This window comes from Callithrix jacchus, chromosome 16 (genome assembly GCF_049354715.1).
Source record: "Callithrix jacchus isolate 240 chromosome 16, calJac240_pri, whole genome shotgun sequence".
Taxonomy (NCBI): domain Eukaryota; kingdom Metazoa; phylum Chordata; class Mammalia; order Primates; family Cebidae; genus Callithrix; species Callithrix jacchus.
Genome location: NC_133517.1, coordinates 90,336,052 through 90,355,615, shown reverse-complemented (window position 1 = coordinate 90,355,615; position 19,564 = coordinate 90,336,052). Strand labels below are relative to the sequence as shown.

The following is a 19,564-nucleotide window of genomic DNA, read 5'->3' as shown; positions in this document are numbered from 1 at the left end:
CTGTGCCACTGCCCTTCAACCTGGGCTACAGAGCAAGGCTCTGTTTCAAAAAAAAAAAGCTCATTTTGATGTGCCATTTGTTTTTTCTAGTACCTGACCAATAACTATATCCATTTTATAGAGGAGGAAACTGAGGAAGAGAATTTAACTATTTTGTGTCTAAGGTCACTCAGCTAGTAGCTGAGCTGGGATTCTAACCCAGACAGGCTCGGTTCAGAGCCCATATTTTTTGTTACTACTTTATAGCCGGAAAGTGATAACTCAGAAACACTACTCTTGCTCAATAAATAATTGGACCCAAAGAGTTAAGCAGTATTTAATCATTAAAAAAGTGTGTATAGTAATAGCTACCACTTTGCACTATTGTCTTCCTAAGATTCTTTAAATCTCTCATTTTAAAAATAAATATAGAAACCCTCTTTTGTTTTGTACTCCCTTGGTTTTTCTCCTTTGTACCTTAAGTCGACCCGTTATGCTAATGCCATTTTAGGTTAAAATTGCTAATGTGATATATTTAGGATGATGTTCAGAGGAAGAATTTTAAAATAAATAATATAGAAAGCAAATTATTTTAAAGTACTTATATTTATATTAATATGCACTATTGAGGGGTGGGATATGTAGATAGTCATATTCTCTTTACGATAAAACACTTCACAATAGAATAATCAGTCTAAAGTATGATAAAAGTAGAATATTAATAACAATTGAATACACATGGTTATAAGACAATATAATTTTGAAAAAAAATACTATTAAGAGATTCTGGGGATGGCGCAGGAAGTCCTAAAGGAGGAAAGAGGAAAAAAATATAAAATAGCAATAGAATGTAGGCATATTATATCTTTTTTAAGGATACGCTGTGATTATACTGCTACAGTGGCTATTTATTTTTTTACTTAAAGAGTGCTTACTATGTATTTACTCTCTTCGTTTTATAATTTTAATTAAACTTTAAAATGACACTTTAATTACTTTGTAACTTTAATTTTTAAATAACCCCATGAGGTAGGTACAATAATCACAGTCTGTATTTTAGAAATGAGGAAAGTAAGGCATAGAGAAAAGAATAAGTAATTTACACAGGGTCACATGGTTAATAAGTGGTAGAACTGAGATTCAAAACCTGGCAGTCAAGGTTCAGATTCTGTGTTGTGTTCTTAACTACTTTTTGTACTGCCTAAGTAATGAAATGATGACTACTAGCAAGTGCAGGTACTCTGTAACTGAGACAATTAAAATATATGTGTCACAATTTGTAGGAACTCGAAAATTTGTAGTAAACTGTGTGGAAGTAATGCATGAAATGTTTGCTTGGCCAAAGCAAAAATAAAAATATAGGAGATAAATTAGAAATGTTTAAAAGGATGAAAAGGTGAAAAAAAGCCATGCATTTCCTTTTTCTCCTCTACTCAAAATATTTAAGATTAGACTTTTTAATATTTTGTTCTACTGTTAACTTAAAAATTATTAATTGCCTATGTTAGTTTCTTTGTATTCTCATAACAAAGGGTGACAAACTGGTTGGGTTACAACAGAAATTTATTATCATACAGTTCTGGAGGCTGGAAGTCTGAAATCAGACTGTTGGTACGCCCATTCTCCATTTGAAACCTGTAGAGGAGAACTGTTTCTTGCCTCTTCTAGCTGGTGTTTGCCAGATATCATTGGTATTCCTTATCTTGTAAATATATCATTACTTTCTACCTTGCTTGTGACATGGCCATCTTTTTCCTGTATGTATGTTTTACAAGGTGGTCTCTTCTTTATATAAGGAAGAGACCTCATATCAGATTAAGGGCCCACCCTACTCGTGTATGACCTTAGCTTAAATTAATAATTACATCTGAAAAATCCTCTTCAAATAAGGTCACATTCTGAGATACTGCAGATTAGGACTTTAGCATATCGTTTTGGGGGAGACAGTCAACCCCTAACATTGCCTCATAAAATTAGAATTTTAGAATTTATATTATAGAATTTTCTTTATATTAAAGAATTTTATATTTTTTATCTTTGAAGAAAAGGGGAAATTTAGAAGACTTTCTAACTCTAGTTAAGTAAGATTTTTTAAGAGATATTTAGTGAATTTTCTTCACTTATAAATGTGTCAGAGGGTGAAGTTAATTTCTCATAGAGTTTTGGGGAGCTTGTGAATATTTGTAAAATGTTGTGAAAACTTGTTTTAAAAAACTTATGATAGTCATGTAATTAGTTGGCATCTTGAAGTTGTATGACTGTGTACCTGAAAATAGACATTAATTACAAGTAGTAGCAGACATGCAAGAAATTAAAACAATTTTAATTAGGAATATCAAAGTAATTTTAAAAGGTTAAATATTTCCTGTGCTTCAGGAATTGCTCTCACATATGACATCCTTAAACAATTGAAAAACATACTTCTCTTTTCTCTCTGTCTCTGTGTGCATATATTGAGTATACATATATTTAAACTTAAATGCACTAATATCTATCACATAAAATATATATAAAACATGTTTTATCTGTTTTATAGAATATATAAATTTTAATTTTTCCTAAATTACAATTTTAACTTTAATGCTTTTAGACTTAAATTTTAATATAAATACATACAACTTGTGCTATATATACCTTATTATATATTATTAAATGTAATCTTATATATTATAATAAAATTATAATATAAATACTATGTAAATATGTAAATAACACAAATCTTATATACTGTGTTCATATTAGTACATATAATTTTGCTTTGATGCTTTTAAACTAATTTTAAATAACTTACAAAATATAAAAAATTATAATTACAACTATAAAAAATTTAATTATAAATATAATTAATTTTAATAAATTTATAATTTTTAATCATAAAAATATAATTAAATTTAATTTAATTATAAAAATTAAACTAATTTTAAATAACTTAGGAATTGTTTTTTAATATGTACTTTTTAATAGGTTATGCTATAATTATACCTTGGTCTTATATTCTCAGAACAACATTTTATGGTTAGTATCTGCAAAATTGAACTTTATAATAGGACTTAGTGTTTGTGAAGGTTTTAGGAAACAAATATATAGAAGAAATCTGTATTTTTAACATCACAAGAAATGAGTGAATTACTGGGTGAGAGGGTTTTTTTTTTCTCTAGATTCCAGTTGGGAGCACTATTTCCATAAGTAGAATTAAAATTTAATCCTGCTTTGCTTTTAACCTGGTTGCTAAAAACCTCAGAGCCAAATTCAAAACCCCCAATGCAACAGTAATGGTTTTCTTTACAACTGCATTCCATTTTTACACTGATATTTTAATTTTATTATTTTATTCTGTATCTGATTTTAAACAATCTTGAGTTCTTGTTTCCAAGAAGTAGAATTTAAATTCTAAGATATGATTAAACATAATTTATAGACAGTAAATGGCCATCATCATATATATTGAATTGAAGAAAAAATATATATATACACTGGTATAAAAGTAGAAGTTTTCTTTAAAGGGTATATTGTATGTATGTTCCATGAAGTAAATACAAATGTTGATATTTCTATGCCTGTGTGATTTTTCCTCCTCAGTCTCCCTTTGACTTCCACCTACCTTCTACAAATTTTCAATCACAAAAGGGCGAAAATACTATACATAAAGCCAAGGCAAGAGGGGAACTGGACAGTTTAGATTTGTTGATTCATTTATGATGATGATTTATAATAAAATACAAATCACATTATATAATATAGGCAAAAAAAAGATGACTCTAAGTGATGATTAAACTTTTTATAAATCATTTACCCCAGCAATGCTTTGCTTTTTCACACTGGAACACTTGGGCCAATAATGAGGCTAGACAGACAGATATAGATGCTTATATTTCTGTGTTTTTAAGGACCTTCTCTGGTGGCTAAAACAAAATTATAGAGAAGCATCAGAAAGTCCTCAGATAAGCTGTAACACCACTGCATTAAGAATCACAGTTTACCAATAGCAGTCAAAACCATATACATGGGGATACTAATACTTTGAGTAATGTACATTTATGTAAGTTACAATGAGGTCTGGTAATTCCTCAGAACAACTTAGATCATTTTTAAAAGTAATCATCTTTTTATGCTTTGCTTTGAGCATTTGCTAAACTCGTATTCTTTTTAAAAGGATTACATTGACAAATTGGTATTGCTATAGATACTGAGTTGAGACTTTTAGGTAACCTCAGAGGATATATTGTTCAACAAGGCATATCTTCATTTAAGGAAAGCATTTGACCGTGTGTGTGTGTGTGTGTGTGTGTGTGTGTGTGTGTATGTGTATATATATATATATATAAAACGATTTTAACTTTAATGCTTTTAGACTTAAATTTTAATATAATAATATACAACTTGTGCTATACATACCTTACCATATAATATTAAATGTAAGCTTATATATTATAATAAAACTATAAATATAAATACTATACAAATGTGTAAATAACACATAAATCATATACACTATGTTCATATTTAAATTTATAGATGGATATGTGTATCTACCTATTAAAATATGTTTTTATATGAATATATATATTCATTTGACTTTTTAATATGCTCTTTTTTTGTTTTCTGTTTTCCTTTTTTTTAAATTCAAGAGCATCTGAGTGTGCATATATATGTATGTGTTGGGTGGGGGTACAAGAGATGTAGTGTATATATATAAATATAAATATTTGTGTGTGTAATGTGGTTACCTGCTATGTAATAATTTGTTAACTCAATTTTGGGGTAATTTAGCAATCACAAAACTTGTTGATAGCTTAAGTTAAGCTCACTAGTTCATTTGTTGATAACATAGATTTGCATCTTGTCTTCTTACTCATTTGGCAAGTTATCAAACTTGGCTAAGCATAATTTTCCTTAGAAAATACTTCATATGAGTGATTAAATACTTTATCTGAGTGATTTAAAAATTAAATGAGAGTCCATATAACACACTTAGAAATAACAAGTATTCATAAATATCATTGAGATTTTTATTAATATCACACTTCTTTGTACTAACTGAATTTATATATGATACAAAACTCTCATTAGATATAGTAACTACCAAAGACAACAAGATGAATACAAAGTTAATTTGTATTTTAAAACAAAAAGATTCAAGAAAATTTTGTTAATAGATATTAATGATTGAACAGTGTCATGAAACTTAAAATCTCATTCCATTTTAGGTTTTTTAAAACAATGGAATGATATCAAATACCATTGTTTTGCAGTATTTTGCATTTGTCTGTCCTTCCTTCAAGTAATACTTGTTACATATCTGCCCCAGTGCTAGGGATTTAGCCCTACATTTTACATGGATATATGAAAGCAGGTGTAAAAATTCTGCCCTTATATGGGTTGAAGGAATTATATGCATTTAGTAGGAGAGAAAATGGTATGTTCAGATTTGATAGCCCTTTTCAGGTATAGCTGGCATACCTGTGACTTTGTCCTCAGTAGGACTTACAGATATTTTCAGATCACCCTAGAATTGTTATCGAGAATGCAAAATGTTGCTCATGGCCATTATATTACAATTTACATTCAAACTCAAAATTATCAGAGTCCAGAGTCACCACTAAATCTTGTGTTATTTAATGTATTAATAAAGAAGCATAAATATCTATAATTATATATATATAAAACTTGTTTGTTTTAAAAAAATGTTTTGATACTTTATTTCAATTTAATTGTTTTTCTTGTAATTCTGTATTTTATTTTGATCATTCCAAAACATTCTGAAAAGCTAGTTCATATGCTTCACTACAAAAATGGTCAGTGGCACCAAAAAAAGTTAAGAAGCTTGTGATCTAGTGGAATGGGATTTATCAACTGTAGCTTGAGATTTAAAAGGTTCTTCCAGTGAATGAGTTCTGTATACTTAGGTACTAAAGGCAAGCTTTCAACATTTTTTTTCTGCTCCCACTACCTTATGGATATTATATTACATGGTCTTATCAAAAGCAATGGTTTAATTCAGAGAATCTGAGTGTGTGTGCACATGTGTGTAGGTATTGGGTGAGGGTACAAGACGTAGTATTCAGTGTTATCCAGATGATTACTTTTTAAAATATATAGAAAGACAGATATATGTATCTATCTCTCTATTAAAAAACACTATAAATGTAAGTTTAACCTATGTTTGTGATCTTTATTGAATATGAAAACAGTGCCACGTTTTTTCTATAATTTTTACGTAATAATATTTTGGACTGATTTCCAGAATGTGGTGAGATGGAAGAACACTTAGTGGGGAAAGCTATTCATTTGACTTTTTAATAATGTGATCATTTTTATTTTGTTTTCTGCTTTTCTTTCCTTTTTTTTAAAAAAAAGAATCCTGATGTCCATCCAAAAGAAACAACTCCCTCATCTACTTTGACTGGTATTCGACCTGCACGAGTTGTATCTTCAACTTCTGAGGAGGAGGAAGCATTTACTGAGAAATTTCTTAAAATTAATTGCAAATATATTACCAGTGGCAAGGTAAATAATGACACTTTAGAGAAAACCTTCAATCATGCTTCAGTTATTACTAACATATGATAGTTTTGCATTTACATTTTAAGTCATCAATGTTAGCAAATGCTTGAATACTAAAAAAAGGTATTGAGGATACTATTATTCTGGGTTAGTATGGATGTTGTTTATAACTTAGAGTCTGGTATCTATTGTAATTGTTAAAGGTAATGGGATATAAGTAAATTGACTAGAGTAGGGCACAGCTAATTTACTGTTGGTAAGGTATTTCAAAAGCATGAATAAAATGACCTCTACTGGGTACTGTGTGGAGTGTGAACTTCTGCATACCTAGTATGACACACAAATAAGAAGATAACTAGTATTTATTGAGTACGAACTGTATGCTGGAAACTATTTGAGGATGTCTTAATTATTTTATCAACTCAAAACAATCCTGTGAAATCAGCCAGTAGTGTTTCCTTTCCACAGGGAAAAACAAAACAGGAGAGGTTAATAGGTCCAAGATCTCTCTATAATGGCCAGAATTCAAACCTTGTCAGAATCTATTTTATCTACTGTACTTTGCTGCTTTTCTAAGCAGAAACTTTTAATCTGAAAAGAGAATATAAATACAGTAAAGAGATAGAGTTGGAAAATAAACTTCAGGTTTTGCTCAAAAAAATGTGTATAACATGATACTGCCTTTAGAAGTCAAAAATGAGAGCTATTTCTCTATAGGCCTAATTCATAAATTTATGAGTATTTGAACTACATATAAGCATTTAGTGGTATGCATTTCCCCTTAAATATTGTTTCAGATGCATCCCAATATTTTGATATGTTGTATTTTCATTTTCATTCACTTCAAAATATTTTCTTTTCGTTTCTTTTTTGACCCATTTGAGAATGTTTCATTTCTCTAGATAACTTTCTTTTACCAATTTCGAATTTGATTCTGTGTGATCAGATGACATACTACTATTTGAAAGCTTAATTTATTTAGACTTGTTTTATGGTCTAGACTATGATATGTTTAATAAATGTAATGTGTGTATTTTAAAAGAATGTGCTGTCTTTGGGTGCTGTTATTGGATGGAATATTCCACAAATGTCACATCAAGTTGAGTGATAGTGTTGTCCTGTATTTCTGATTTTCTGCCTGTTCTATCAGTTATTGACAGAAGAATTTTGAACTACCTCATTATTATTATTGATTTATCTATTTTTGCCTTTAAGTTCTATCAGCTTTTTAATGTATTTTGAAAATGTTATTAGGTTTAAAAATGTTTAAGATTCTTATGTTGTCTTGATTAATCGACTTCATTGTTATTATGAAAGACACTCTTTATTCTTGGTAATATTCTTTGCTATGAAATGTACTTCGATGATACTAATAAATAGTTACTTCAGCTTCCTTTTGATAAGTATTAACATAGTTTATCTTTTTCCATTCTTTTATTCATAGCCTGTGTCTTTAGAAAGTGAGTTTCTTGTCGTTAGCATATAGTTAGATCTCTGCCATTAATTTAGTATGATTACTGATATGGTTAGGTTTGAATCTACCATCTTGCTGTTAGTTTTTTTGTTTGTTCTTTCTGCTTGCTTTCACATTAAGATTTTAAAAATAGTTTTTTCTCCTGTATTGGCTTGTTGGCTGTAACATTCTTATATTAATGTCTGTTTAGAGTTTATAATATGTGTCTTTAATATGTCACATTCTCAGTTTAAGTAGCATGATATTATATATGTCACTTTCCATATAGTTCACACACCTTATAACAGTATACTTTTATTTCCCCCTTCCAGCCCTTGTTTTCTTATGGTAACACTTTCTATTTCTACATACTGTAAACACCACAATACATTATTATTTTTGCTTTAAAAAGTTAATTTAGATTCATTTTTTAAATAAGGGTAAAGTCTATTGTATTTATCTACTTACTTATTCCCTACACTTGTCATTCCTTTTTTATAGATCCAGATTTCCATTTGTATCATTTTTCCTTTTATTTAAGGACTTCTAAATTTCTTACAGTGTAGGTCAGCTAGTGATAAATTCTTTCAGTGTTTATTTGCTTTGAAAAAGCCTGTATTTTTTCTTATTTTATTAAATGTTACTATCATGTTTATGTATGTTTTCAAAATTATTTATAAAAAAGGATCCCTAACTTTTTAATTTTATGCCACTTTATCCCTTTTTGGTCCATTGAATATTTTTAAATTAATATATGTTCATTTGTAGAACAGTTTCAAGTGGACAGAAAAATTGAGCAGAAAGTAGAATCCATATTTACACTCTCCGCCTTTCCTCAGTTTCCCTTATTAACATCTTACTTTTGTGTGCTATATTTGTTTGAATTGATGAACCAGTATTCAGGCACCAAGGAAAGCCCATGGTTTATATTAAGATTCTCTCATGTTGTATATTCTGTGGGCTTTAACAAATGTATAATGACATTTATCTGTTATTACAATATTATCAGATTAGTTCCATTGGGCTAAAAATTCTCTATGCATCATCTTTTCATCCCTCCTTCCTTTTCTTTCCCTGAACTCCTGGTAACTAATGGTCTTCTTACTGTCTCTATAGCCTTTTTTAGAGTGTCATATAGTTGGAATCATAGAGTATGATTGTATGAATTTATTTTGGCTTCTTTGACTTAGAAATATATGTTTAAGGTTCCTCCATATCTTTTGCAGCTTGACACCTTATTTCTTTTTACTAAATTACTGAATAATATTCCATTGAGTGGACATACTGTAGTTTATCCTTTCCCCTACTAAAGGACCTCTTGATTACTCTTAAGTTTTGGCACTTATAAGTAAAGCTACTCTAAACATTCATATGCAGGTTTTCTGTGGTAAGGTTTCACCTCATTCAGGAAATACCAAGGATCATGATTGCTGGATGGTATATGAAGACCATTGTTATCATTTAAGAAACTGATGAACTCTCTTCTAAAGAGCCCGTGTTATTTTGTATCCAATAAGCAATGGGAATCCCTATTCCACAGCTTCCACTAACATTTGATGTTTTCAGTGTTTTAGATTTCAGCCATTCTAATAGATCTGTAGTAGTAGTATCTCACGCTGTTAATTAGAAATTCCCTAATGACATATTATATTGAGCATCTTCTTATATGCTAATTTTCTACCCAGATATCCTCTTCATTTTTGGAAGATATTTCACTAGACAGAATTTTCAGTTGCTGGGTTTCTTTCTTTTCAGAACTTCCAAGATGTTACTCCACTGTTTTCTGGCTTGCATTTTTCTGAAGTGAGATTTTACGTTATTTTTATGTTTGGTGTACTGTTAAAATATGTGTCTTTTTTTGGTCGCACTTACGATGTTCTATCACTGATATTGAGCAATTTTATTAGTATGTGCCTTGGTATATTTTTTTGGTTTTTTTTGCTTGGGGTTCGTTTAGCTTGGTTCTGTGGGTTTATAGTTCATATCAAATTTGGAAAATATTTGGCCAGATTTCTTCAAATATTTTTTGTCTTCCATCCTCTCTTTCCTCTTCTTTGGGAATTCCAATTTTGCGTATTTTAGGCTCCTTGACATTATGTCTCACACCTCCCTCATTTTTTTCCCTCTTCTTCATTTTGGATAATTTTAATTGCTTCTCTTTAAATTCACTATTTTTTTTCTGCTATGGCTAATCTGCTGTTAATCCTATCCAGCATATTTCATCTCACACATTACAGTTTTTCTCCCTGTAAGTTCATATTGGGTCCTATATCCATACTTTCTGTGTACGATCTTTCTTCTATATTATTGGCTATGGTTTTAATAATCATTTTAATTTTTTTATACTTATTCTTTCATCTCTGTTACTTCCAGGTCTGTTTGTCTTCATTGATTTTTCTCTTTAATGTGATTCAGTTTTTTCTTTTTCTTTACATGCCTGGTAATTTTTGATTGGCTACCAGACATCATGAATTTTGTGTAACTGGATACTGAATATTTTTGTATTCCTATATATATTCTTGCACCTTTTTTCTGGGATACAGTTATTTCTTGATCCTATCATGGCCTTTTTTCCTTTGATGATCACTTGGTAATGGCTTCTTTGTAAGTTTTGTTAGACAGGACCAGAGTGGCCTTTAGTCTGTACCTAATTTTTCCCCTTACTAAGACAATACACTTGTAAGTATTCTGAGGCTTTGTAAATACAAGATTTTTTTGTTCTCATATTTAGTGAGACCACGAACTATTCTTGCTCTGTGGACACTGAGTACTGTTTCTTCTGCTCCTTTCAAGTACTCTCTTATCCTTCGATAGCTGCTATACAGGTAGGTGGTAATCAGTACTCAGTTCAGAGCTTGAAGGCAAAGCTTTTTAGACCTCTAAAGCTTTCTCACTGGACAGTGCTCATTTCTGGGTTGTTCATTTATTTTGCCTTTTTTTACTCTGCCTGTGGACTGAAAACTTTATCCACTCAGTGTGCTTGGATAATCAAAAATCTGATCATATTTGTTTTTCCCTTTATTCAGATATCACTGCCTAGCATTCCAGTATCTGAAAACAGTTATTTCACTCGCATATGTGTGTGTATGTGTGTTTATAGTAGTTTTAGGCAGCATTAGTTCTTGGCTAGAAGCAGGAGTTTATTTGATATCTGGATAAAAATTTTATTTAAGGATTAAAGCAAAAATAAGGTTATTGACAGGATTAGGAATGATCTGCAGCTTAATGTTTTTGGAACATAATCCCTTGTTGTAGGCTGGCTCTGTGTATTTTGCTGCACAGAAGGAAATAAGCAGGAAGTGGTGCTTTTTTCATGGAAGTTTTTCTTTTTTCATCTTCGCACAAGTGATTGTAGTAAATATTATTTATATAACAATTATGGAAACTTTTCAACAGTAACTATAATGGTTAAGTTATTGTGGATGTAAGACTGAAGAAATATCAGTACATGCTTTTCTCTTTGCGAGGATGGATTCCCAGATTATAGTAATTTTATCTGTTAGTATTTACAGAAATATTGTAATTGAAGTGGTAATTTTTCTTTCGCAGATAGACTTTATTTTCTTTTTTTAACTTTATTTTCTAATAGAAATAATTTTTCCTTAGAAGATTAGGCAGGTATTTGCACATAAGGAAATGGAAGTTGTTAATACAAAAGGATAATCTATGCTTAAAGTTTCTGAAGGTCATGTGGATTAAGTAGATACTTTAATTGAAAATATCTTGCTTATAATAGTTTTAATATAATGCTGATAATATGTAGGAATTATGAAACATTTTAAAAATAATGAGAAGGGAGTGCTTTAGCATGAGTTACGATTTTCAGCTTGGTCAAATGAATTTGAGAATTTACTTTTTCAAAACATTTTCATGAATTTTATGTTGAAGAAGTGTTTCTCTTGGCCAACTTTTGGTTTATGGAGAATGACATCTGACAGATTACCTCAGAAGACCCCAGCTGTATGGGAACTTTGACTGTGTAGCAGAGGGAAAGAAACTTGAAGAATATGTCAGTGTGTCTTTTCAATAATAGCACATAAGGAAGATTCCTGGAAAGTAACTAGCAGATTGATCAATCTAGTGGATAGGGCTTCAAACCCTTTCTAATCCAAAAAGTAAAAGCATGGTTTTGAGATGCTTTTCAAATGGCTTATATAGTTACAGTACTAAGATTGTAATGTTATGTATATTGAGAATTAAAAGCATTATCACTATACCGGGCCTTTTCTATCATACATAGCTAGTTATCACTGACTTTGTGAAAATCTTTCTAAAAGACAAAATGTAATATTATGCTAGTGAACCAAATAATCAGTTAAAACTAATGCAAATGTGAAATTTTTGAAATGAGTAACCTGAAGTCTTTCAGAGAATTTAGAGTTTGATTTTTTTTATTTTTAGTTGATTGTTTGTTGTTTTTGTTTTTTACATAAGTTTACAGAAGATGAGAGAGAGGAAGTTATGAAAGATCAGAAACCTTAAACTTTTTTTTTTTTTGCATCACGGGTACTCGATTTCTGTTTATCTACATCTTGGATTGTCCCTGACAATGTAAATGTTCTCTACTACATACTTTAATCTCTCATTGACTTGAGTTGGTACGTGACACAGGAATACAAATTGATGTGTATGGATCTCATTAAAATACTAATTGAAGGAACAATAGGCTGCGATTTATATAAAGTTACTCCTTATTTAGATGGTCCATGTCCTCAACTAAAAGAGGTGCTATTTAGAGTTTTGTATTGATTCCTTCTCCCTCAAGAAACTGCACATACATATAAACTCTTCAATATTGCTGCATTTACTGTATATGATATTGAACATTTGCAGTAGCTTTTTTTCACTTGTGATTGGATGACCATTTTAGTAGATTTACTTTTTATTTGATCATTTTAAAGGCAATATAGGCCGTAACTTAATTTTTGTATTCTTAAACCAGTAAATTCACAGAGCTTTATATGGACTTGGGAGGAGGATGTGATGCCAAATCAATCAGGATTTGAGTTTTTCTTTCCCTTTGGATAAGAAGCTATTTAGTTTATTTTTAAAATTCTTTCTGGTTCTTCATTTTTACATTTACAGGATATATAGTGGACTGAAAATTTGAAAATGAAATTAAGGAATGTTGTACCCTTGAGGTGATTATAGTTTGTGACTTGAATACAGAGGGATTATATATAGCATGAAGCATGAACTACTTGGACTTCAAATCCTGGCTTTTTAGGACAAGTTTCCAGATGTTTCTCAAAATTAGCTTCTCCATCTGTAAAACGGAAATGGTTTTATGAATCTCAGAGCTATGATTATGAAGATCAAATAAGCAATATGCATATAAAGCATGATACATATAAAGTATTCAATAAATATTCATATTATGATCAGCTACCTGTGGACCCTAGTTGGCTCATTTATAAAATAAGAAGGTTGAACTTTGCCAATTTGTATCACCATTTATTTATTTATTTATTATTTAATTTTTTTTTGAGATAAAGTCTCACTCTCTGGCCCAGGCTGGAGTACAGAGGTCTGATCTCGGCTCACTGCAACATCTGCCTCCTGAGTTCAAGCAATTCACATGCCTAAGCCTCCCAAGTAGCTGGGATTACAGGCAGATGCCACCATGCCCAGCTAATTTGTGTTTTTTAGTAAAGATGGAGTTTCACCATGTTGGCCAGGCTGTTCTCGAACTCCTGGCCTTAAGTGATCCACCCCACTTCAGCCTCCCAGAGTGCTGGAATTACTGGCTTGAACCACTGTGCCTGCCCTATATCACTATTTACATAAATATGTTTAAAATGTCATAGCTTTTCATTTGAAGTTAAAAGTGTATATACTATATGCTTTAGATATCATGTAATCTACCTAATTTTACAGATGAAGAAATAAGCCCAGAGACTCCTTACCCAAGATCACAAATCTAGGTAGTAGCTGAGTCAAGTGGAAACAGATTTTTTAAACAGATGTTTAAAAGTATCTTTTTAAAAATAACATAATGGATTGGATCATTAACAAACATATTATTTTTGAGTCTGCACTGTATACGTGACACTGTATTTGGTACTTGCAGTGAGGGAATAACACAGTAAGCAGTACGCAAATTAACATAAAACATGGTGCATGCCTTGCACAACTTTACAGTCCCTTCTTACCTTACTGAAGTTATCTTTCTGATATGAGGTAACTCAGTGTTTTACTCATTTTGAAATTTTTATTTCCTTACTTGATTGTCTTTGGGGAAATATAATATTCTACCTCTCCTAAAGAAGAGAATTTACTGGGAAAACTTGGGTTTTAATAAAAATGCTTTCGTGCGAATGCCAAGGTTCCTGAGTATACTATTTTGATATATAGCCTAACATCAGAAAAAAATTAGTAAAAATAGACAATTTTTGAAATTTCAACCTTGAGGATTAAATGTTACTTTCTTTTTTCATCTTAGGGCACAGTCAGTGGTGTGCTGCTAGTTACACCAAATAATATAATGTTTGATCCACATAAAACTGACCCTTTGGTTCAAGAGAATGGCTGTGAGGAATATGGCATCATGTGTCCAATGGAAGAGGTGATGTCAGCTGCAATGTACAAAGAAATTTTGGATAGCAAAATAAAGGAATCCTTACCCATGTAAGAGTGGTATTTATATTCCTTTGCAACTTTATTGTATCTAGATAGTTGACCCTTGTCTTACACCTTAACAATTTTTATTAGTTTTATTATAGCTGCCTTTTATTTTGTCAATAATGAAACAAAAATAGGTGCATTACTGAGAAGATTATTCTTGATTTGCACCTGGGATAGTTAGGAATTATCTTAGATTTTTATTTGTATATGTTGTCAGAGAACCAGATATTTGAAAAGTAACCTATAGTGCCCATTTCATTCAGTGTTTACCAGTCCATTTTATTCAGACACAGCTTCCAGACTTCTAAATTATCCCAGTGAGTAGTCACTGTCGAGATAGTGAAGTGACTCAAGAGGTGGGATTTTGGAGAGACCACATGAGCAAAGATCTGACATTGCTGTCGGCCAGACAGCTTTTTAAAACATTTGCTGATTTCTATGTTTGCACTGTTCTCTCCTAGTATAATATACAGTATAAAGTACAGGGAAGAAAACCTACAACTTGCTCAAATATAAAGAGTTAACTTTAGAATATACTGGTCAGGGGATTTATGTGATATGTTGAAATAGCTGTGAGACTACAGTTTGGACACAGCTTTTAAAAGTAATATGCTTGTCCAAAGTAATATCCAGAAAGAAAAGGAGGAATGAGAAATAAAAGGAGAAAATGATCAAAGATGGGTATACAAAGAAAGGAAGGAGAAGTACCAAGGAAGAAAATAATATACTAGGAAATAACCTCCTCATTCCTTCATACATGGCTATTAAACATTTTAAAATTATCTTTACTTTGATGCTGATATTTATATCCCTGTGAATGATAGCTGTTTTAAAATTAACCCTTGTGGGGCAGAGCAACTTGCAAAGGAAAAAAGGAACACATTGGTTTTGTTTCTGAGGAAGACTAAATGAATTGATAGAATATCTGTGACAAAATAAAACACTTTACTCAAAAAGTCTCTACTTAACCTTCCACCCAACAGATATTATTTTGACTTGCAAATAATAGACTAATCTTTAGAGTTGCAGATAATTCCTATAAGGTGTTATTATCCTCTCTACTAGTTACATTTGTTATATTTGCGGGTCATCATCCAAGGCCAGTTTCAGCAAATAAGGATTATTGGGGGTGGATAGTGGAATGAGACAAAGGTAAAAGAGTAAAGGATTAGATTCAAGGATGAAGGAAGTTTTATATAAATATAGATATGGAAAAAGAGAGAGAGTCATTAGTGAGATTCTCTTTCTGTTGTCCTCCTTTTCTTTTTCTTTTTCTCTCTCGCTTCCCTTCTTCCCTTCAATGGAGTTTCACTCTTCCACCCAGGCTGGAATGTAGTAGCACAATCTGCAGCCTCTGCCTCCTGGGTTCAAGCAGTTCTCCTGCCTTAACCTTTTCAGTAGCTGGGAATAAAGGCACCTGCCATCAGATCTGGCTAATTTTTATATTTTTAGTAGAAACAGGTTTCACCATGTTGGCCAGGCTGGTCTCGAACTCCTCACCTCAACTGATATGCTGGCCTTGGCCTCCCAAAGTACTGGGATTACAGGTGTGAGCCAGGGCACCTGGCCTTGTTGTCCTTTTCCATTTGTGATATGGTAATTTTGGATTCTCTTATTCTGAAAAATGTGCAGCTAATTTTTGTATTTTAGTAGAGATGGGGTTTCACCATTTTGGTGAGGCTGGTCTCGAAGTCCTGACCTCAAGTGATCCACCCGCCTTGGCCTCCCAAAGTGCTAGGATTACAGGCATGAGCCACGGCACCTGGCCTTTTCCATTTGCAATGTGGTACTTTGGGATTCTCTTATTCTGAACAATCCATAACTATTATACAACGATGCTGTAGAGCTCTTTCCTTTCAAATCACTGTTTTATTATTCCCTGGAAAGTATCTCCTGGATTTGATACAATCATTTAAAGATATTTCTTTAAAAAGAAATATTTCTTTGAATTCTTTAAAGAAATTCTAAAAGAAATATCTTTAAATTCTGCCTTATGGATTGATTAAAAACAATATTTGGCACCAAATCAGATAAAGAAAGCTGGTGGTTTTGCAGAGTAATGTCATGTATGGCAAAAATGAGGTATAAGATTTGATTGGTTTTCTTCTGTCTTATGTTCCTTGGGAGATTGATTTCCAAGGTATTAGTCTGGAATTACATTCAACAATAGCAGTATCACTGGCATAAATGTTTTACCTTTTAGCATATTAAGTCTGAAGGGCATGGCACTTACCTAAATATACATCCTGTCACGGTTGTTATATTTATCTCTTACCTAAGCGTCTTCTAATTTTTTAAGTGTACAGATAAAATTTCTCAAAACTTTTGCCCTGTTCTAACACCCTGTAGATGCAGTTTGAGTGCATCACCAGTAGATGACACTATTGCATATTTAATAGCAAACTAGATTCTTGTGTTTCTTAAGGTGAATCAGATACAAAGGCAGCAGAGATAATTGGCTTCAACTAATTCATACTTTTAAAAAATTATCCATCCTAGTTATAGAAATTATGCACACTTGTTACAGAAAAATTGGAAAATACCAAAAACCAGAACAAGAGAAAAAGAGTTACCCAGCTTTACCATTCAAAGATAGCCAATTATTTTTGTGTTGTCTTACTTTCCAGTCTTTTCTGTTCAGCATATTTTACATGGTTCTCAAACTACATATGTATAAATATTAATACTTTTTTATTAAGAATTCATATAATTTTATTTATCACAAACTTCATGTAACCGTCATTTTAAATTACCAACTTATATTCATGGTATAGGGGTTAAAACTCCCTCTTTTTAGAAGTTAACTTTTGAACATTAGTGTTTACATACACAAATGTCATTAAACATGAAAGTCTAGACCAAGTTAGGAACCATTCATTTGTCTAATTTCTAAACTTTTTACCTGAGTAAGTTTAGAGGTGTTAAAGGGTATAATTGTTAGCTTGAAGATTTTCGCTAAAACTTTTGCTTGAGTTCTATTCAGATTGGCTTTAAGCCTTACATTTGAGCCATATATTTTAAACTTTATTTGAATGTAAATATGCACTGCATATGTGTATGTGTGTGTATATATGGAAATCAACTTATTTTTACTTTATTGGGAGGTTTAAAGTTTTAATTAAAAAAATGATCTGTTTATTTTCCATATTCCATCAATGAGTAAATTTTAGTTTAGAATTTTAGCTTTACCCAGAACTTACGTCATCAAGTTCCCTTCAAGTAGATTACTTGCAAGGAAATCTTACTTTGATATTTCCCAAATATTAAACAATTGATGTAAAAGTTTGACGTAGTTAATTAATTTATAGAATTACTTGGTCTATAAACTTACTTATTTGGTCATGAGTAAATCAGATTTTTTATATTCAATGGAGATACTTGCTACACCCTTTGGTTAAAAAATATTTTTAGTGATGTTAATTCAGTGTTCAGTGTGTGGAAAATAACATGACAATTTTAAAAGTCTAATTATTTTTTATTTTGTTTAATGGCAGAGAAATAGATCAGCTATCAGGAAGGGATTTCTGCCATTCGAAGAAAATGACAGGAAGTAATACTCAGGAAATAGACTCAAGAATTCGAGATGCAGGTAATGATAGTGCCAGCACTGCTCCTAGGAGCACTGAGGAGTCTCTTTCTGAAGATGTGTTCACAGAATCAGAACTTTCCCCTATACGAGAGGAACTTGTCTCTTCAGATGAACTGCGACAAGATAAGTCTTCTGGTGCGTCATCAGAATCTGTGCAAACTGTCAATCAGACTGAAGTAGAAAGTCTGACAGTCAAATCAGAATTGACTAGTACTCCTGGTCACTTAAGATCTGATACTGAACATTCTACAAATGAAGTTGGGACTTTATCTCATAAAACTGATTTAAATAATCTTGAAATGGCCATTAAGCAAGGAGATCAGGTTGCAGATAACTTTCAAGGAGTATCAGGCCCTAAAGAAGACAGCCTAAGTATAAAAGGTAATTCAGACCAGGATTCTTTTCTTCATGAGAATTCTCTACACCAAGTAGAGAATAAAAAAGAAAATATGCCTTGTGGGGAAACAACAGGATTTAAACAAAAGCAAACTCTTAACAAAGGAAAACAAGGAAAGGTGCAAAATCAGAACTCAGAGACAGAGGTAGAAGAGCTACGCAAACTCTGGAAAACCCATACTATGCAACAAACAAAACAGCAAAGGGAAAATATTCAACAAGTGTCACAAAAAGAAGTTAAGCACAAAATTACATCTGCTGATGGACACATAGAAAGTAAGTGTTATGGAGTAAATAAAGTTAGTTCATCTGATTGTATGGTGTCTCTTTCTTTCCTCACTAACGCAAAAGCTGCTGTACCTTAGGCCAGCCTGAAGGATAATCGAGTGGTGCTTGACCGGTGATCTTCCAGGGACAAGTATATACAGTCTCCAGTGTCTACTGTCTTTACTTGTCTTACAGGTGGATCATACACATAATGAACATCATTGCTACCCACCATGTTAAAACATTCTTGGCTTACTACATTCTATCGTTAAACCATTTACTTCTTAAAAGTGCACACAAGCTGTATAATACCTTTGATCACTCCATTTTCTCTTAAAAAGTTTTTGGAATGTTACCATTAAAAATGTCTTTTTTTATATACAACGTTTTAATTGCCAAAATCATAATCCCATCTTTTATTAAAAATACAGGTAACATAAACATGTGTTTATAGAATTTTTCCACATATCGAGAAGTTTCATCATCATCTGATTATTTTTCTTTAAAAACCTGCTCTCAGGATAAATGAAAACACTATTTTATCTTTCAGTTTTCTGCGACTGTTTACTTCTGAAAATTATATTAATAGTCTTTCATTTCTAATATACTGTAGTCCTGTTAATACATTATGGGTCAAATGGGGTACAACTCAAGTAACTTAGCTAACATTTCTAATATTAATTCTATTAGAATGTTGGTCTCAGAATAATCCAATTTGCATATGAACTTTTCTTTCATTTTTTAAATTCAAA

At 31.5% G+C, this 19,564-nt stretch overlaps 1 protein-coding gene across 34 annotated transcripts in view; it reads left to right on the top strand.

Annotated features, from left to right (window-relative positions):
- Window positions 1-19,564, top strand: part of OXR1 (oxidation resistance 1) — a 484,621-nt gene that overhangs the window by 422,916 nt on the left and 42,141 nt on the right. For all 34 annotated transcript variants that reach the window (XR_013528162.1, XR_013528164.1, XR_013528163.1 and 31 more), the window contains 3 exons: window positions 6,337-6,486; window positions 14,379-14,563; window positions 18,055-18,821. Coding sequence is in view for 31 of the 34 variants with exons in the window: in XM_054246334.2 (XP_054102309.1) it covers window positions 6,337-6,486; window positions 14,379-14,563; window positions 18,055-18,821 (1,102 nt within the window). In the remaining 3 variants the exon portion in view is untranslated. The remainder of the gene's footprint in view (window positions 1-6,336; window positions 6,487-14,378; window positions 14,564-18,054; window positions 18,822-19,564) is intronic.